Here is a 20,945-nt window from a genome sequence, read left to right as displayed (position 1 = left end):
CAGACTTGAAGCTACAACTAGAGAAGGCCACACAGGTACACTGAGCTCACACTGCTTCCGCTGATCAGTGTCGATAAGACGATTAGGATTCCTTTTATGACTGCTCACTTTTTATTTTTCCTCATTGCAGAGGCAGGAACGCTATGCTGACCGATCACAGCTTGAGATGGAGAAAAGGGTAATGACAGAACTAGTTCAATAACCCAGCTCTATTACAAATGTCCTTTGCTTAGTAACACCATGAACTTTACTGGAAAGATGTATAACTTTTGTCTCAAGTTTATCTCAATCTCAAAAGTCCTCCTGTTATTTCTGACAACTCCAACCTGCTTTAAACATGTTGGTAACACTGCCAATGGGTTTATGTCTGAAGGTAACAAGCAGGCCCCAATATCATCTGGGTGGTGGTATGATCTTAACCTGACTTTTTGTATCAGTCTGCTCTCTGCTGCTGGCTGTCGTGTCACACATGTAGTCGGGTTCAAAGGGACTTCCTCCCTCCTCGCCACCCAGAACACTGCCACCTTCTCTCTCACCTGTATTAGACCCTCAGAGGCAGCGTGTGGTCACCTCTTCTCAAGACTGCATATTTTGTTGTTTGTGTGTGCGTCTGTGTGTAAAAGTGTGCGTTATCTTAATGTGTGCAGTAGAACAATTGTAGACTGTTAAATTGCTGTTGAAAGAACCTGTGCATGTGTGTGTTTTCATGGTTTTTGTCACTCATTCAGTAATAATGCTTGCGTCTTCAGCTGCAGCTGTGTAGCCGTGAAACCATAACCCCTCGATTTGTAAAACATTCATCCCATATTTTCAAGCCACATTTAAGACCATTCTCCATTTGTCTTCACAACCTTTTTATAATACAAGAATGCCTTTTTTTTCTGTTCAAAAAAAGACATTCTGACCCCACTCTCCATGAGTATTTCGTTAACATCCAACACAACATCCCCATTTTCATGACTCATTCTCTTCGGCTATCCTTACATATAAATTATGTTTACATCACTGAGTATGCAAGTCTGAACTGGCCGTTGCTTGCAGTCACCTCACGAGTGTGTTTCAAGCATCTTCTACACCTTATTTTATGCAGTGTGTGTAGAGCCTGCACTACAGTGTGTTTTCTGCTAATTGTTTTTATGAAATGTGCAAGTCCTGAGTTAACATGCTTTCCTTCCACCCCACAGGAAAGAAGAGCTCTAGAAAGGAAGATTTCTGAGATGGAGGAGGAACTTAAGGTACCACCACACGCAGTCACACACATGTATTACATTTTCTGTTTGTGTACCGTAGATTTCCATTAATGGAGTCAAGATTGCATCTAGTGTGTAGGTGGTACTTGTGAGTTCCAACATGGTGCTAACAGCTGTCACTTAAGTCTGAGTGTCCCTTTATATATAAATCTGGCTCACTCACTTTTTTGGGGGTTTAATAGGAGTGGTGAGTCCTTTCAAATGCCATGATTCTTAAAAGATAATATGGATTTATTACACCTTGGGTGTTATTTTCATGGATTTGGCCATTACTTCGATGGGAGGATCTGGGAACAGGAGCAGTCAGACAAGCAAACAGGTGGTGAACAAATCAACAGATTATTCAAATCCACTTTATTTTGCGGTAAAACCAAAACTACTTGTGTCTTTTTAGCTTATTACCAGATCTCAGCAATTAACATCTGAAGTGCAATTTTATTATTACAACAGGAATGATAGGCTTAACTACAAAAACAGGATACAGGATACAACCACAATACTACTTCGTACTTGGTTATTGCGGTTGATACCCTAAAGCTATCGAGTACCGATACCCAGCCCTAATCATGTCCATTTTGAACCAAAAATATTGGCCCGAATATAAGACGACTCTGTCGTACAAGCGACTCCAGTTGAAAAAGTAACCCTGAGACAATCCTCATCCGCTTTTTCCCTTGTAAAAGTAAAACATGAAATACTTTTATTACAGCAGAACGCACATAAATCATACATTTATGTCGCTTGTCTATCGGTGTCATACTAGCACACTCTCCTGTCAGGCTGTTGAATCAGTTAGAATGATTTTCTCTGACTCATGACATGATGATAACTCTTAGCTGCGAAAGATTTTTCGGTTTGTTTCTGCATTAAAGCCACTTTCGACTCTTTCTCTATCTTTCCTCCATGGCAGCTTACACCAACTGTCAGAAAACTCCTCTCGAGGCTTAAACTAACACTTCTCGGGCTGACTTACTCTAAAAGACTATAGACTTCAAGAAAATCACTAAACTAGCAACATTATAGCTACCAAAAAAACCTGATGGGTCTTCAAAATGAATATCTGATGTTTTGAATGTTTTAAGTCCTTAAGTGTAATACAACCTCCAGTCTCGCAAATGCAACTTTCAGAACTGTTTTATATTCTGCCCAATACGGTACGTTACCTCTGTCCTCATGTATGCATGTATGCAAATGTGCATCTCTTATTCTGGTCAGCGCACCTCTCAGGTCAGCTGTTGTAATCTATGTGGACATCTTTTATCGACACGGCCAATTAAATGTTCTTTTTTTCTTGAAAACTGATTTTAGGAGGAGAGCAAAAAAAAAATCTATTAAATTCTAGTAAGCAAGTGTTGTTCCCATCTCTGTGATAACGAAGTGTGTTTATTTTTAGGCAGCTGGCTGATCTTATCAGTGTCACTTTTCCATTCTATCTACAAGCATCATGCTGAACCGGAAAGCTCTTAATCATTCCTTCGGTTTCCAAAATCTGTCCCCATTTTCTAACAATCTTCCTTTTCTGTTTTCCCTTTCTCCTTCTCTCGGCCCCTCTTCTCTTAATTTATATTGTCCTGTCTTTCATGAAACCTTTCTCTCCTAATTTGTTTCTTTTCCCCTTCTGCCGGCCTTTCACTCTGTCCTTCTGTCCTCTCTGCCTCCTCCCTCTCTCTCTCTCTCTCTCTCTCTTTTTGTTTTCCTGTGTTGTGGTTGTTGTTTTCCCCCCCTGCAGAACCTCCCCCAGGTAAAGCAGGTTCAGGCCCTGCGGCAGATTAAGGAGCGGCTGCAGGCAGAGAACCGGGCCCTGTCCCGCGTGTTGGCAAAGCTCTCGCAGTCCGCCTGCAGCCAGCTGCCCGCCGTCGACCTCTAAGCCACGTCCGTCTGTCCACCGCCATCTCCACCTACTCCTCCTCTCCTTCTTCTTCCTCACCTTCCCCCTTCCCAACCCCATTCTTCTCATGCTTCATTCGTGCTCTGCCCGCACCCATAGACAGGCAGGTGTCCAGCCGCCCCACCACCACTGGTTTTGTAAACTCCCCTTTTCGCCCCCCTCTGCCTCCCCAGAGCTTTTGGTTTTCAGATTGGGGAGGGTGTCTTTATTTTTTAGTTCTTACAACAGGACACTCTCCTTTTACAGTACACAACTGGAAGGCGATTTCAACACATTGCAACTTAGGAACACATCCCAAATATGTCAAACTAACTAACATGTTTGTAATGGGTGGAGAAACCGCTCAGTTGAGTCATTTAAGGGGTGGCAGATGTCTAAATTTACTCCAAAGTTACAATTATTAACACATCAAGTACTGTAAAGGAAAGTGTCCCCTTTGTAGTTTCTAGTTGTGATGCTTCCATCAGAGGGAGCTCAGGTGTTCAGTTTGGCTTGTTCTGGCTTCTTTGCATGAAGTGGCTTCCTTTTTTGACTGAAACTTTTTCTTTCCCCCTCTTTACTCTCCAAATTTGAATTTGACAGATGACTTCAACGAATATTAAAGGTCCCATATTGTAAAAAGTAAAATTTCCTTCCCTTTTTTTGATCATAAAGCAGGTCAATGTGCTATATAAATACTATGAAAGTATCAAAACGCTCAATCCAGCCCATATTTAAAAACCGTGTCTTTAAGTAAGCCGTCAGGGCTTCTGTACAGTTTTAATGTCAACAACTATATATATATAGAAATGCCGTTACAGTCATTCCCCGGCTGCAATGACGGTGCAGAATCTCCGAGAGCGCAGATGCAGAAGACCTGGAAACGCTGACCAATCAGAGCAGACTGGGCTTTTTGGGGAGGGGGGCTTAAAAAGACAGGTGCTACAACAGAGCATTTCAGACAATGACTGTGTGTGTGTGTGTGTGTGTATTTATATATATATATATATATATATATATATATATATATATATATATATATATATATATATATATATATATATATATATATATATATATATATATATAGTATGAGAATTTTTTTTTCCAACATTAAAGCATGTAAACATGTTCTAGTATTAATCCAAAATACAAGTATTAACCTGAAAATGAGCATGATATTGGACCTTTAAAATCAGCTGCATGGGCCGACAGCAGTGGTTAGCATTGTGCCTGGTCAATATCAAGTATAAAGTAACTTGCTATACTTCAGAACATTATCGAATGTTCTCTCTAGCAGTTGATCGCCATCTGTAATCAATAAATGAGTTTGTTTTTAAGTGGACTGAAATCTGTTGTTGGAGTGTCAGTGTTGTAGAACATGGTTTTCTACTTAAAGTTTTCACCACCACAGCATCTGTACATCTAGCTAACATAGTAATATCTGTAATCATCGAGTGGAGTTAAAGACATGCCGCTACCCAAATGGGTGAATTTTCAGTAGCTATTGTGTTTATATTGGAAATATTTTAGTTTACAGTGTCATGCAGCAATCTGGCAAACTCAAATTCAAGCCCCCAAATCAGACGTGTTCATTTATGCCAGAAACGGATACCGTGTATGCAAAAATTCCCCTATCGTAGCTCACAATAAACATCCAAAATTAGGTTGTTGTCTGCCTGTCAGACAAAATGGAGCATTACCCTGGATACTATGGAACCCGGCAAGTGTCATGAGGGGGGAAAAAATACATTCGGCTGTTGAATAATTTAAGTCATACTCTTAAATGAATAATTAATTACACAAATTAACAGAACATTAAACAATCTCGTTAATATGCACTCACTTCCTCCTGGGAATCAGTCTTATCTTGCCATATGTCCTAATGTTGTGTAACAAGTTAAATCTAAAGTATATCCAAGCTTCTCTATCCAAATTCAAGGCAAGATATGTTTATATATAGCGCAATTCAGCAACAAGACAATTCAAAGTACTTTACACAAAAAAATCTAAAGCATGGTGACAAAGTGCAAAAGAAACGCACTACCAAAGGACATCTAAATACAACCCAAAAACATGAATTCAGTCATCAGAGGCAAGAGAATAGAAAATAAAAACAAGCTAAAATAGAGTAAGACAGGAATAAAATACAAAAATGAAAGTTAAAGTTGCAGTGTAAGAATTGAATAATTATTTAATTTAATAAAAGGCAGTGGGTCATTTAGATTAGCTCATCCATGGCTTTCCTATCCCTTTCTGTTGTTGCACTGAGTCTACACAGTGGTATAAAGTGTGTGCACCTAACCAAACCAGTATTGCTGAAACAACATCCAATGTAGCATCACAGCTGTGCAATAGAGTGTTAAGGGAATGAGGGGAACTGTATTAAAAGTGATAACATAATTATATCTATATAATGGCATTTATTCAGTATTTCTAGGCAACTCAATACCAAAACAACAGCTGCTATCCCTCCGCTAACATCTTAAGTAGCCACAGCAACCTGTAACTTAAAGTCTTGCTGTTACCGTAACGTAACAGTATTTTCAAGAGCATCATTTCCTCATTTGTACAAAAAAAACTAAATCAGTTGCTCCTGACACCTGCTGGGCTCTGTAGGATGTAGACTACCATACAATGATCAATTTTGTATGCACTAGATCAAATAAAAGTTACCTTTTTTTTTTCTTTTTTTTTTTTTTTTGTGGCTGCCGGTGAGCAGCTGTTCAGATTCTGCATGGCTTTCTCAGGACCTTTTGGCCTGTGGTGTGCCCGCTTTTACTTCTCTCTCTCTTTTGACTTGAACAAGGAAGTGAATTTATTTATTTATTTTTTTAAGGAGAAAACAAAACATGAGAGGTGCTGTGTGACTCCAAGATTGCTTACACAGGCTGCAATTAACAGTTTGTAAAACTGGCCTGACTGGTTTAACAACAGCAGTGTATGTGTCAAGACTTGTCTAAGCCTTCTCTCTCTGTGTCTCTCCCTCCATCCCTGTTTTCCTTTTTTATTCCCTTTTCAGATGCTCCCAGACTTGAAAGCAGACAACCAGAGACTAAAGGACGAGAACGGAGCACTCATTCGAGTCATTAGCAAGCTTTCCAAGTAGAACAGACCCCCCCCCACCCCCCGCCCCATCTTCTGCACCCCGTAGTCCCCCATGGCAGTGACTAATGGAATTGCACATTTAGATATTAATTGCAGCAGACATCAGAGACAAGACTCCTTTTTTTTTTCCTTTATCTCCTCCCAGCTCTTTATCTCCCTTTTTGCTCCTCCACCACCACTGCAGCATCCATCCATCCATCCATCTATCTACCCTCTGCGCCACCTCCTCGACTATTATCCACTTGATTGTGTGGTTGCTGTCCTGATAGAACCACTTGAGTTTACAGAGCAAACGGAAGAAAGGGTTGTGTGATGAGCATGTAAAAGCATTGTGGGCGGGGAAAGCCTGAAAACTATTTAACCAATAAGCCTTAGTTGTACATAAAGAGAAAAAGAAAAAACACTTGCAGCGATTTCTCTCTCTCTCGCTCAGCTATCACTGAAGAACAGATATTATCCAACACCTGATTTTATTTGTGCCACAATCTCTCTGATGTATTTTTCTTTCCTTTTTTGTTTCCTCTCCCTGTGTTAGTGTTGTGTGCTGTGCAGTTTCCGCTCTCCCTTTTTTTTTTTTAACCCCTCAAAGTGCCACTTCTGCTCTATATCAGCTCCTCGTGGCCCCTAATTTCTCCACACAGATCTCCAATGCACACACACTCGCCGCTCTTCCCCCATTTTGTTACCTCTGTGTGTCTTCCTCCAAGAGGGAAACTTTTGAATTCTCGCTTTAGCGAAACGAGGCAGACCTGGTGGAATTTAAGCTTTCACTGTATGTGCAATATGCATTTCTTTTTTTCTTTTTTTTTTTAATGCTTTAATGACGAGTCCATCACAAGTAGGATTTTTTCACTCTTCCACCGCTTCCATCGCTCACCTTCCTCCTTTTTTTTTTTTTTTTTGTTTTAAGTTTGTAGTGTAGTCGGTTTATACTATTTCTCACTTTGTTTTAGCAGGTACTGAGTGATGCTGTATATACCTGTATGTATTTGTTTGAGACCAGCACATGGCATGCATTTATGGTTCCCGTCTGTTACTATTAAAAGTATAAAAAAATTCCAGAGGACAAAAAGGTGTGTTTTTAATTATTTTTTCTTTTATAGTCTGAAGACATTGAATACAATACAGTAGAGCCTCTCTCTTACACGGGACGGCTGGCAGTGTTCAGTGCTTCCTTTTTTTTTTCCAGTTCAAAATAAGTGTTCGCATAATTGTGAGATTTAAAAAAATAAATAATAATAATCGCTTCACTACATTTCACTTTGATTGTATTCAGTATCTTGGAAGAGTGCTGTTAATTTTGTCTCCATTTCTTTCTTTTTTTTTAAAGCTGTAGTATTATAGCAAAGGTGTTGTCACTAAAAATAATATCTTAGGTATCTCTAACCCAGTCCTTTTTACAATGTCTACATGCACTGTCAATGCCATGTGAGGAGTCTTGATGTCAGGTTAAAGCAAAATCGCCACCATCAAATATTCCATGCATCTGAAAACATTTTATGCATTTCAGTGGCCTTTTAAGGATATTTTAGTAACAAGTTTAAAAAAAAAAAAAAAAAAAAAAAAAGTCGCTGCAGATGGACTGATGCCCATTTACTCTGGTTTAGACTTTCTTTTTTTTTTTTTTTTTTTTTTTTGGATTTTTCTTTATTTTATTTCATTCCCGTCATCTTGTAAAATAGGTGTGTGGCTTAATACATGCAAGCTGTGCTGTGACTACCAACCACTGAAGAGTTCATTAAAAATAAACTTGTACATTGTAAAGTTCCCACGTCTGATTATTTAAATGGTTTTCTATAACCCTATCTCCGCTGATTTCATTTGATTGATATAAATGGCTCTCAAAGTGGTTCACCCAAATTTTTGAAGAAAGAAACACTTAGTGCTGAGATATCCTGTGTTTTGGGGGTATTTTAGAATCTGTTTGTTATTGTTTTGGATTGTTTTAACTATATTTTTTTGCAATTTTATAAGAGTTTATTTAGGATTTTCTAATCACATTTAAATATGAATGTTGTGACAATTGGCATATTTTATAGTATCTTGGGTAACACTTTACTTGAAGGTATCGACATAATCGTGACATGACACTGTCATGAACATGTAATAAACATTATAAACAAGTCATAAACGTTCATGACTTCTGTCATTCTGTTTTTGTCATGACAAATTGACATTGTTTGGGGTGTCTTGATTATGACAACTTGACATTAATCAAAGTGACATTACCAGAAGTTGTCTTGGTCATGACAAGTTGACATTAAATTTGTTTGGGATCTTTGTCATAACTTGACATTAACCAGGATGACATTACCAGAGGATGTCTTTGTCATGACAACTTGACATAATGTCATCCTGTTTAATGTCAAGTTGTCTTAATAAGGACACTCCAAAGAAATTTAATGTCAACTTGTCATGACCAAGACAACTTCTGGTAATGTCTCTTTGATTAATGTCAAGTTGTCATAATCATGACACTTAATGACAGAAGTCGTAAACGTTTATGACTTCTTTATAACGTTTATGACACGTTCATGACAGTGTCATGTCATAGTTATGACCGTATCTTGTCTTGTGATGTTTGTCAGTAACTTGTCATTGCTCCCTTTCTTGGCCAGGACACTTATCCCAAAAAATCATCTCTACCTCCACCCCGATGCACTGGGAGTAAATTTGCGTTGCGTTTAAATTAATTAACAGCAAAATCTTTTTCTCGAAACAATGTTCTTGTTACTCTGCATAAATAAACCTCACTGTGAATTGTTTTCATAGGGGCTATTGTTTTGGTAGAAAGTAGTTCCAAATAAGACTGTTTCCAGCCTTTAATGGTATTTTAAGGCCAATGTTAGCTTACAACCAGGCATGCATGCCTATGAAAATAATTTAAGTTTAAACCGCACGTCTTCAGTACCTTAAATATACCTGTGTAATGGTCTAACGGGGAGTAGAGAGCCATTTCACTGTTGCTCCCCCATCATACCAGTAGATGGTGCACAGCTTTGCAGACTCAGTCAGGTGCACTTAACATTATTTTACTATTAGTGGAGGGATTTCTGTCTTCTGTCAGTTGGTAGTTGGTAATTCTGGATATGTATGAATGTAATACTGGATACTGAAACACTCACATCCATATGCAGATTAAGGAGTCCTATCCAGCTCTATCATCAGCTGCACATTATAAATGTCTTGACTTCAAGATCTTGAATCAGCATACCTCTTCTGCTTTTCCAGTAACGGGAGTAACTGTCTCTTAACTGCTAATTTACAGCTCTGCATTAACAGTAAAATGCTGACCGGTCTCCCTTAAAATCCCTACAGATACAGTATATAGCATTCATACTCACGAATCTGCAACGCTTCACTGTGCTCTATTGCAGTGGTTCTCAAACTTTTTTCAATAATGTACCCCTTTTGAATTGTTCCTTTAAGCCATGTACCCCCTGACCAGCGCTAATCATTTTTGGTAGAAAAAAAAGTCTATATAAAGAGGAACAGTACAGCGCTGTCAGCGATAGATTTACTAAACAACAGCCTTGTACCTGAAAAGACATTTAAATGCTGATGAGAAAAGAACAAAACCCTGGAAAAAGATGGTAGAAAGTAGGAAGGAAGCAAGGCAAGAATAGATCGAAAATAGTATCAAAAACTTCAAAAACAGTGACATAACTTCGAAAAAAGCGAGGAACTTAAAAAAACGTAAAAAAGTAGAAGGAAGGAAGGCAGGAATAGGTTCAAAGAAGGTGACACAAATGTCACATTTTTGGTAGGAAAAAAAAACAAGTCTACGTAAAGAGGAACAATGTTCTGGACAACAGCCTTGTAACTATTAAACATTTTGTTAAATATCTCACATACCCCCTGCAGTCCTCCAAAGTACCCCTAGGGGTACACGTACCCCCATTTGAGAAACACTGCTCTATTGTAATCCCATGTGTACACACAGTATGTGAGCATTTGCTGCAACTTCCACCACAGAATAAGACCGACTCCTCTTTATGTGATTTATATGACAGTGATCATGGAACCAACTTGACTGTAAGCTCTAGTTCTGGCATGTTTCGTCAATAATAGCTGTGACTTGCTCTTTAGATCTGCGATGAAGGGCTCCAATCTTTATTGGATTAAGCTTTGGGGATAAGCAGTGGTATCTGCTATAATTGCTCCGAGTCATGCAAAGAAAAGTGTCTTTTCTGTTTTTCCATTGCCTCAGCATGTGGTTAGAAAGTCTGGTTTGTGTCTCTACTGTGACACCGACATGCTTCCTCAACCATACCGAGCAGAATGTCTTCATCAGGACCTTGACAGAAGGGAGAGAGAAAAAAAATACTTGTAGACAGATTCCTGGCCTTAAAAGTGACCCCATGTCATAGTAACAAATGGTTTGAATGAATGCTGACTCAAAGGCAAAGAGCTATTATATCTAGATTATACCGCAATGTGTGCGTTGTGATGTTTATTCTGCACTTTTATTTCACATCCGTTGTAGGTGATAAATGTTGCTCGGCAGGCTTTCATCTACACCTGAGCTCATTCAGTTGCAGCACTTCCACATGTCAACTATACTCTTTGTCAACAGACGTAAAGTATTTGTCAGTTTGGATAAAACCAATAGAAAACACGGATATGGCCCTTTAAGTGTCATGGAAATGTGATCAGTAATAATCTTTAGAGACCTAAAAGAAAATCCTCATGATTGCTGGCTGGTCTCTTTGATTCCTGACAGCAGCTCCACCAATGAGATGACGTGCTGTGAGTCTCTAGGTTGGAAATCATCCATAAAGAAGGAATTAGATCTTGGCAACTGCTGTCACACACCGAGACACTCGCACCCGTTCTCTCCTACTCATTTTATTTCCACCATGGCCTAATCTCCCTCTCTTCTCTACCGTAAAGTGCAGCAAGCCAAACAAACCTCCCCAATTGCAATTTTTAAACCCCACAACACACACAAGTCTTAGACACACTGGATGAGCAAAAAAACGACAAACGGCAGCGGGGGATTCTCTCCACTGACAGACCATGACAAATCGAGGCATCCCGATGAAGTGACAGCTTGAGTCTGTCACTGAAACAAACATACAGACAACATAATGCAGCACCGGTGAGGATGCATCTAGAACAGAGGACATGGAAACGTCTCTTTCTCTTTGACTGTGGTGTCAGAAGCTGCAGAAATATCCTGCATGTATCATGGGAACATTCAAGAGGTTATGCAAGGAGAGGACAGATGACTGTAGTGCTAAATGATACACTAATGAATCAACGGTTATGAATCCAGCTTCCCAAATTTGCTGTTACTGGAGGACGTTACCATCAGTTGTGGGAATTTACAATGACAATTATGGTAATTATGAAGGAATTTCACTAAGCTGATCTGCCCACTGAGGGCTGCACTGCAAAAAAAAAAATAATAATCAGCAACCTTTACAAGTCATGTAGTCTTAAAGGCAAAATCCATGATCTAAATGTAAACTAAAGTTGACAAAAGTTTAAAAATGTTATCCAGCTATCACTAACAATCTTTAAATACAGAGACTAACACTAGACAACAAAGTCTGATGTTTTCTGCTGTAAAATGTTTGTTTACATCAGTATTTCTTTGTAAACACTGCCATAGAATATGCCTATATTCTCAATTAGATGAGTAGCACAAAAATGCAAAAAAGAAATTCTACAATCCTAAAACAAAAGGGAACAAATCTTTGATTATGTTGTTTCCATTGCAGTTTCAGCTGTGTTAAGATTGTCTATAGGTTTTAATGTGAAGCAGCAAGTGGCTTCGTAGGCTGAGTTGAATTAAGCAGGACACAAATGGGTTTAAAAGACTGGGAGAACTTTTTTGCAGTGTGCCAACTCAGCCGACTGAGCATCACAAAGCTAGGGGAGGAGGTTGGCACAGTGACCCACCATCACGCCACCATCATCAACAGATGGCACCCTGCAGATGGCACTGGGACGGTACTGGGAGCCGTTGGAGGGCACAGAGGGGATGATGGACAAACCTGTGAGCTGGACAGAGGACTGGATCTGTAGAACAATGAGGAACATAAGGGCTGTGGGCCTCATTAGGCAGCAGAGTAATACTTTTAGCTAAATGAATGTGAATGTCACATGTAGAGGGTTTTATGTACTGTATTAAAGTGCTTATATTATGCTTTTTGGCTTTTCCCCGGCTTCCCCTTTTACCCCTATCGTGTTATATATCTTTTTTGTGCATGTTCTAGGTTTACAAAGTGAAAAAGCCCAAAGTCCACCCCAAAGGGACTTACCATCTCCAACAGAAAACACTGTTCACAAACTGCTCCAAACAGCTCTATTGTAGTCCAGCCTTTACTTCTGTGACAAACGTGCGTTATTTGTAACACACGTTATAATGCTCGCCTAGCTGTTAGCGTGGCACTCCCTCATACTCTGCTTCTGACTGGCTAGTAGTCCTTACCTAGGTACTGCGCATGTGCGACTCCCAACAAAGATAGAACAGAAGTGAGATGTCTCTCTCTGTAACTAAAACAGAGAGCTCAACACACAGGGTGAAAAGAGGAGCTGCAGCAATGTGCAGTACAACAAAAATATGGTGTTTTTTGAAAATTAAACATATTCTGGTACAACCTCTAAATACAATTTTGAACCTGAAAATGAGCATAATATGAGCACTTTAAGTGCTTATAAGTTGAGTTACATTGTTACAATTTATTTTTTTTAAAGATTCTTTTTTTGGGCATTTTTAGGCCTTTATTGACAGGACAGCTAAAGAAATGAAAGGGGAGCGAGAGGGGGGAATGACATGCAGCAAAGGGCCGCAGGTCAGAGTCAAACCCAGGCCCGCAGCGTTGAGGAGTAAACCTCTATATCTGAGCTATCTGGGCGCCCTTATTGTTACAATTTTCTTGACATGTTTGCTGACTTTCACTCTGTATTTCATAGGAAGCGTATCACCTAAAGCTCTCTGTTGTCCCTCTACTTAACTTCCTTCCTGCTGCTGACCGTAGCTCACTATAAAACTCCTGACTCACGGCCGTGTACACAGAGGAGGGTTATATTCCACAGCAGGCTTGTGACAGGAAGCTCAACAGCTCAAATCCAGGATCATCAGAGAATGTGAGCAGAATTCTGGATATGTTTATCTCCTTGCATCACAAAAAAAGCTCTTTGGTTATACTTAACAGCTCCATAGTGATGTCAGCAATTACACCTAGTGTTTTTTAAAGGGCTACACCATGCAAGTTTTAGCTCTTTTACTAAAAAAGGACATCATTTACATTACAGCCACTACTACTGACTATATTATGGCGCTACTTTTTAGCCACGCTAAAATGGATAACTATTGAAAATGAATACCACTCTCATGTCTGTACAATTAATAATGAAGCTGCAGACAGCTGCTTAGTTTAGCCTAGCATAAAGAATGGAAACAGGGGGAAACAGCTACCCTAGCTTCCAAAATCCACCACTAAATGTCGCGCACGTTATGTCATTTGTTTAATCTATACAAAAATCATGTAATGTATCAACTAACTCTCGGCAAGTATGTTTCCCAAAATGCCAAACTGTTTTGAAGGAAAAGGGACTCCCGCATGTTATTGCCAAAAGCAACCTTTACTGATGGCTTTATCATAGCAATACACAGCTGAAAGATTTAGCATAAAGTTGTGAGCTCAAAGTCAGATCAAAGTCTGATTTTTGTGTAAATTCTTCCAAGTGCTAAAAGATAATCATGTTTTTTACCTTCAAATCCATCAACATCTGATTAACTAATGGCTAAACTCATTATTCCCCAGTTTCCCTCTCTGTGGCAGAATTCTTCAGACTGCAATGGAGGGTATCTGCAGAACTGTGTGCGAACCCAACATCTGGGAGGCTCGGGAGAAACATTTCTGGAATACTTACTCACTCTTGGATAAACAATTTCACGGGGGAGTGAGCTCCTTGTGTATAGGCTCCTCGCTACAAAATGACCAACCTAATGGCTTTTGACTGAAACATTAATGTCAAATAAATGAAAATGCAAGAGTGGCCATTACACTGTGTTATGTTTAATATGAATTACAGATTACTTGCGTTGCTCATTTTACAGCTAGGCAAGCAATGCATTTTACCTCTTAACCGCAAAAAATGTTATGGGTTACAAAACGCATGATATGGGCATTCATTAAAGAGCTTTCAGAGAGGGTGTAGGACAGTTTGATTAAATCTTGAATAAAACACTTAACGTGGAGTCTAAGCACGCTTACTTTGGGAATACATCACTGGAATGGGATGTAGTTAAAAGCAGCACAGCAGTGTTTGTGTTGGCATGGAAGGAAACAGTCAGCGACAACCTTTGTACCCCCTCATTCTCTTTTTCCTCCTCAAGAGCAGACAGAAATATGCTAAATATGCAGCAGTGTGACCTGAGTGCATACCTCAGGGTTTAATTTTAGGAAAGGCACCTCACTCCTTTTGTTCCACCCAAGATTTCTCATTATCAGTAACAAGGTTGGCACTTGCAGAGATAATGGCTGAATGCCTGGTCTCCTACTCACCAATGTGGGGATGTGGATGGGTGTCACATTTTCAGACCTGTATGGCAAATAGCATGGGCCCATTAACACACAAAACAGCCTATTTTCATATATATAAAAAAATACATATCAGTGATAAACCTGCCTAAAAGTCAGTGCGCCCTTGGGAGCAAGCTAGACGCACACAAATCTAACACCATAGAGCTCATACCCTTCAGTACGGTGAACTAATAGTGCTATTATCCCTGAATGAAATGAACTTTCTGACAGTAAGTACCAATAGCAGGTCTAAATCACAGTGTGGGGAGAAACCTGCTTGTACAGTGAGGTAATGGTGGCAGAAAGGCACAGGGATTGAATATTGTTGGAATGCCGTGCAGAGTTATTTCTATGGAGCTTTGCATCAGCATGCAGCGATGACTTGCAGTATTTTAGTTAAAGCATATTTCCTCTAAACTGGGATCGTTACACAGGAGAGCTGCAGAAGGTGGATGAAATGGTGATGCTGAGTGTATGTACTGTGTATGTAGCCTACTGTATGCTGAGATGAAAAGAGCTGTATGTTAGTGAATTGTTGTTTTGGCACTTTTCATCCTATCACACAATCTTTCTCAGCAGATGGAGTTTGCTCAGTCATCATTGAATGTTTGTTTTTGTTTTTTTCTGAACAAGAACTTCTCATCAGTGAAACTGCTATTGCAATATTGTAAGTAAAGGAGCTGCATACTTCTTCCACTACTAAGAAAACATACATTAAAGTAAATAAGAGACATTAAAATGGACCAAATTGGAAAGAAATGATGGTAAAGCCAATTACAGTAACACAAGCTAAAAGAAGAAAAGAAAACCCAGAAAAAACGATAAATAAATGAATTCTGTTCTAATTCTGTATAATAAGATCACTATAAAATCATTCCCATTATAGAAATATTACTAGTACGAGTCCACGAAATGACATATTATAATGATAACATAAAAGTCCAAAAGTATGATGAAGCATGGCAATATATAAATCAGTCTTTATAGGAATAACACAAACTACCATAAAATAGGCTATGCAAATGGCATTAAAAAAGTAGGCTACCATAAATCACCTTTAGACAAAAGTGCAAACCCCTATGGGAATTATTAAGGAACATTACGATGATTTTATTTTCGGGCTGAACTCCTCAGTTGCTTCGGCTTCCGTCGGAAGTGTTCGGGTGTTGTCGGAATCAACCGGTGTGTCAGAGGGCAGAACGAGCGCTGCGGCTCTCAGCGCTCGAGAAAAGCGCCATTCATCTGCGAGGATCGCGGACACACCTGGTCGGACCGAAGACAGCAGTTTAGCGACTGACAGGGCTCCACACAGGTGAGTTTCTACCTGACGTTTTACTTCTGGTCAACTTTTGCACACTTTGAGGCACTTTTACTCGGGGGAATATCACCAGAGATAGCCTACCCGGAGAGCTGCAACTTTTATGCATTTAAACTAGCAGCAAACTTTAAGAAACAGCTATTATTGACGTTAGACGTGTTAGGTGTCGCCACGTGAAACTAAAACGTCTCTGGGTTTTAGTTAAGAGACATAAAAAAAAGAGAGCAAGTTTAGTTTGTCGTGACTTTATTTTCCTCCTACCTGTCTACAGCACCCGGTTAATCACTTGAGGAATGCGGTGCTATTAGGACGACGGGAGCCGAGAGCCGAAACTTCAAAACAACTTTTAAGTTATTTTTAACCAACTTAACAAAAAGGGATCATGGCCACAGGCGGATTTAAGTCAAATGCCACGACAGACTTTTTGGAGGAGTGGAAGGCAAAACGTGAGAAAATGAGAGCCAAAATGCTGGGGGACATAGCCGCAGCGACTGGTGCTCCCTTAGGTGCCAACAACCCAAACAGCACCAGCAAAAACAACAACAACAGTAACCGCCATAACGCCCCACCGGGCACCGAGCTCACCAATAACGGTAACCCTGACCGAAGCACCGCCGCAGGGAACTGCCTCCCCTCCTCCTACTCGGTGGCTCGGTCCTCCTCCGGCACGGCTTTAAAGCGACCCGAGGAGGAAACGCAGCACCCTGCCCTCCCTGCTTCCCCCACAGCCTCACCGCCGGGGAGCAACCTGAAGAAGGCCCCGCCTCAGACAGAGAAGCCTCAGTGCGCTTCTCCGGACTCCAGCCCCATGGCTTGCAATGACAGTGACAAGGGAAGCCCATCACCCAGTAAGGTCAAGGAGAAGAATAGCACTGGTCCCAGTGCTAGGAAGGGGAAAGGGCAAATTGAGAAGAGGAAGTTGAGGGAAAAGAGGCGATCAACAGGTGTTGTCAGCATACCATCCAACGAGGTGAGTCAGTTCTGCTTATGCTACTTCTATGAAATGTGAATCCCATGCATGGAAAGCACCTTTCCTCCACGGGGAAGTTAGGAAATGCACAACAGTTTCACCTCAGCAGGATAGGGGATTATGTTTTGATGAAATTGGATTTTAGTCAGGAGTTTTGTCTTATTCACCCTGCTGCAACAAAGTGTGATGATATGGGGGGGGCTTGTTGTAATCAGGGTGGCTGTCAAAACTATTGCAAAGAGGTGTTTTCTATGTTTGTTGCTTGTAAAGTCAGAACACCTCAGAAGTTGCAGTTGAGAGTAGAGCATTTTACTGGGCCAATATCAATATTGCAAAAAAATCTGTTAACGAGTTATCAGCTGCTATTGGTTTTTAATGTAACAAATAACATACTTTTTTTTTTTTTTTTTATAAAATCCCTTCTTAAGAGTCAAGAGTTATCACCAAAGTGTGTACTGAGTGGAACATTCTGCAGAAAAATAAAACAATTACTTTAATTTTGTCTATTAATACTTAAGTTGTTTAGTCTATATTGTTACTAAAGAGGGACACATGTCATCACAAATTACCAGAGGCCATTATGATGTCTCCAAGTTGCTTATATTGTCCAACCAAAAGTCAAAAACCTAAATGTTTTAACTTTACAACGATGTAAAACCGGGAAAAGCTTTGGCTTTTTTTTGACTTGATACATGACTTAAATGATTAATCGACTATAGTAAAAATGGATGTTGATTAAGTTTCAGCTGATCATCTACTCGATTAATGGACTAATCCTAATCTTTTGAGTACTAAATAAGAGTGTCTAAAACGTAACAGGAAATTCCAAACAGCAAACTTAATGTTACACAAAACTGAGATGACAAAAAAAAGTAAGATATACAAAACTGAGCTATGAAAAACATTAAACATTAAACATTTAAGATCGTTAAAAAAGCCTCTCCCCAATGATTAATGGGTCTTTATGTTTTCAATTATCCTTCATGTACCAGTACTCACTTGGCCTGCCTGTCCTGCAATTTTTTATTACTTATACACAGATACCGATACGTTTGTGATAAGCCAGGATAAGCTAACGTCAGCTGATCAAATTGGCCCACTTGCTGCCTCGGTCAGGCAAACAAAAGATGATTATGGTGCATATATTTATCAATCATGGCTATAACACCACGACTAGTGTGTCTTCATATAAAGTTAGGTAAAGCAAATAAAGTAGCAAGAAGCCCAACAGTGAACCTGCTTTCTAATCAATATCAAGTTGTCCACATGCAGAGGGAAATAGGTTATAGGTTATCTTTGGTGCAAGGTGACAAATTATTAGTTTGTTATTGTTGCATTTTAGTCTTATATTTGACATGGATGTCCATTTTAGTGTTAGTTTGTACGGCGGTAATTTGGCTTATAAATTATATATATATTATACTACAAGTTTCTTGGCTTTCTTTTTAACATCTTAGGACCAGGTTGGAAAAATGTTCTCACTTTAACATGTTATCCCTTGGTGTTGTAGAGCCATAAATAATTCATATCAAAGAAAAGCACTTGTTTTCCAAATATCTCCAAATTCCTCCCATACATGTGTCTGGTTTAATCGACCCTCTGTTGCGAGAGAAATGTAAGCAGCTCTCAGATGGTGGGGAGTCGGAGACGAAACAAAGGGAGGGAGGGCTTGTCGGCTGGTAGTGGTGGTGGAGGTGTGTGTGTATTGTTATTGAAAATCATTTTGCACTTTTGCCTAATTCCTGTGGTTCAGAAACATGCAGGAACTCTGATATGAAGCTGTGCCTGCCAACAAGCATTCATGGCCAGTGCTGTGATTATGTACAATCACTTTAAAAAATAAAAAATGCTTTTCTAAGGCGGTATTGGTGTTTCTCCATATTAACTACCCTACTTCCCGTATTCCCTTCTCTTATATTTGATAGCCACCTGGAACGCGGTGCCCTCGGGGCAGAACAACTTTGGAGTTTGACCAGTTTTTCAGTTGGCGCTCCACATCCTGTTATTAGGCGCTCAGCAGTGCCGAGCAAAGCCGTTTTGAAAACTGGTCACAAGCCAGGCTGTAATACTGGGCTTCAGCACTCTGGGCTGTGCCAGGTATGTTAGATCGAGCCCATAGGCAGCTGATTATGTAGTAAAGTGGGTGAACAGACTATTATTGGGGTGGGAGGTAATGTGATGAAGTGGTGAGCTGATTTGTGTGAGTGAGGCAGAGAGAAAGGAAGTCTCTGATCCCAACTGGAGCTGTGGTCTTAGTACAGTTTGTAGTAAGTGTCCCAGAGTCAGCTCCCTATCTGTGAGATACATTGAGAGTACGCTTACATGTCCACTAGTATTATCATTTTGTCAGTATAGTATTATCATTTTGGAGTGTTTCGATTATGTCATTGCGCAAGTCAGGAAAACAAGGAATATAATGATATGCTGAAAAGAAAGTGAAAGTCAAAGATAGTAAATTGAATATCATTGGGTTTTGGACTTTTGGTCAGACAAAACCGTCAGTATTCCCTATGTTCTGACATTTTATAGATCAAATCATTATTTAAGAAAATAATCGGCAGATTAATCAAAAATAGGAATATTTGTTAATGGCAGCCCTAAAATGTTCACTTTTGTTAAGCAGAAACGAGCAGATGTGTGGCTTTTTGCCTTATAAATGACTCAATCAACAATGTTTGTAATTTTTCTGTCAATCTATGAATCAATCAATGAATGAATGATTGAATCAATTGTTTTAACATTAATTACTAAGATACCTTTTTGTGTGCTTATATCAAATGAATGTAATGTTTATTCTTAGTACAGTTTTTCAATTTCCGTTTTCACCGATCCTGTATCCGAGGCTAAACTGTTTTGATTTCATGCTAACCGGTTGAACCGGTATTTGTCATTATGACACCTTCTGGCACATTAGAAAGTAGCTGACATTAGCAACCTGTGCGGATGCCTCCATGGCACTAAATCCAACATGTATTGCAAGCAGTGTTGGGCAGTATCGTTACTAGTTTAACTACTTCTCAATAGCATCGCTGTTTTCGGAATAGCTTTTCAGTAGCTTAGCTCTTTTATTGATCGAGTACTGCGGTAGCATCCACACAACATACATTTCCCCCAGCGTTTCTGATGCTCAAGCGCAACAGGCACAGGAGTGTATGTCATGGACATGGATGTATACAAAAATAGCTTCAATGTAGTAACCTACTTTGCCCTGTTGCTGTAGCTTAGCTTGCTACATTTATTTGGGGGCTAACGTTAGCTTCAGTGTAGTAAAGCTTCATTTAATGTAAAATAACCGGTAGCTTAGCTCACCAAACTTTCCAAGTAGCTTGCCTAACACTGGTAATAAACAATATGACAACGTGATTAACAAAATGTTATGTTATAATAATGTAAATATATCATATAATATATAATATAAACAAACAAACTTACAGAGCCGCTAGTGTCTGGAGCGGCTGAGTCAAGTGCGATACCTAGTGGTTAAATTTGGTATACCGTTCCATCCGGTGTTTGGCTTAATATCAAAGTTTGAACATTTTTACATTGGCCCAAGCCTAATTCTTAGGGCTTTTTCTGACAAATGTAATCTTCACTGATGACATATTTAACTACTCTTTTGTTTGGCAACACCTCGCACTTTACTATCTATCACATTATTAATGTTTAGCTAACTGTAGCTACACTGACACTAAATAACAGCTCGAGTTTTCTCATCCTACTTTAATAATGGAAGCTTTATCTTCTCAGATCTTCGTGAACTGAGATTCCGCAAGCTTTGAAAATCAGAGAGAAACATAGAAATGCTAAAGCTGGCACCGCAGCAGACATTTATTCCTTTTGTCAAATGTTTCCCTTTCTCCTCCTGCATATAAAGAGGACCAAACTATGCAAA

At 39.5% G+C, this 20,945-nt stretch overlaps 2 protein-coding genes and 1 long non-coding RNA gene across 14 annotated transcripts in view; 2 read left to right on the top strand and 1 right to left on the bottom strand.

The window, feature by feature from the left end:
• The window catches only part of ppp1r12a (protein phosphatase 1, regulatory subunit 12A), a 59,899-nt gene extending 51,907 nt beyond the window's left edge, over positions 1-7,992 (top strand). For 6 of the 11 annotated variants that reach the window (XM_035996313.1, XM_035996317.1, XM_035996316.1 and 3 more), the window contains 5 exons: positions 1-35; positions 131-178; positions 1,185-1,235; positions 2,980-3,241; positions 6,140-7,992. The exon at positions 1-35 is cut by the window's left edge and continues 70 nt beyond it. In XM_035996313.1, the coding sequence (XP_035852206.1) occupies positions 1-35; positions 131-178; positions 1,185-1,235; positions 2,980-3,117 (272 nt within the window). In that variant the 3' untranslated portion in view covers positions 3,118-3,241; positions 6,140-7,992. Of the gene's footprint in view, positions 36-130; positions 179-373; positions 408-1,184; positions 1,236-2,979; positions 3,242-6,139 lie in introns of those variants that run through there. The other 5 variants (XM_031313355.2, XM_031313354.2, XM_031313345.2 and 2 more) reach the window with 3 other exon arrangements.
• Positions 4,781-20,143, bottom strand: LOC118494021. The gene is made up of 3 exons (XR_004896100.1): positions 20,012-20,143; positions 18,783-18,788; positions 4,781-4,792 (listed from the first exon to the last, which is right to left on the bottom strand). It is a non-coding gene; the product is annotated as an uncharacterized LOC118494021 (long non-coding RNA).
• The window catches only part of pawr (PRKC, apoptosis, WT1, regulator), a 68,287-nt gene continuing 63,245 nt past the window's right edge, over positions 15,904-20,945 (top strand). The window contains exons 1-2 of one of the 2 annotated variants that reach the window (XM_035996319.1): positions 15,904-16,077; positions 16,355-17,053. In XM_035996319.1, the coding sequence (XP_035852212.1) occupies positions 16,466-17,053 (588 nt within the window). In that variant the 5' untranslated portion in view covers positions 15,904-16,077; positions 16,355-16,465. The remainder of the gene's footprint in view (positions 16,078-16,354; positions 17,054-20,945) is intronic. The other variant, XM_031313398.2, reaches the window with a different exon arrangement.

This window comes from Sander lucioperca, chromosome 20 (genome assembly GCF_008315115.2).
Source record: "Sander lucioperca isolate FBNREF2018 chromosome 20, SLUC_FBN_1.2, whole genome shotgun sequence".
Lineage (NCBI taxonomy): Eukaryota > Metazoa > Chordata > Actinopteri > Perciformes > Percidae > Sander > Sander lucioperca.
Note: the sequence above shows the minus strand (reverse complement) of the source record. Positions and strands in the feature narration are given on the sequence as shown.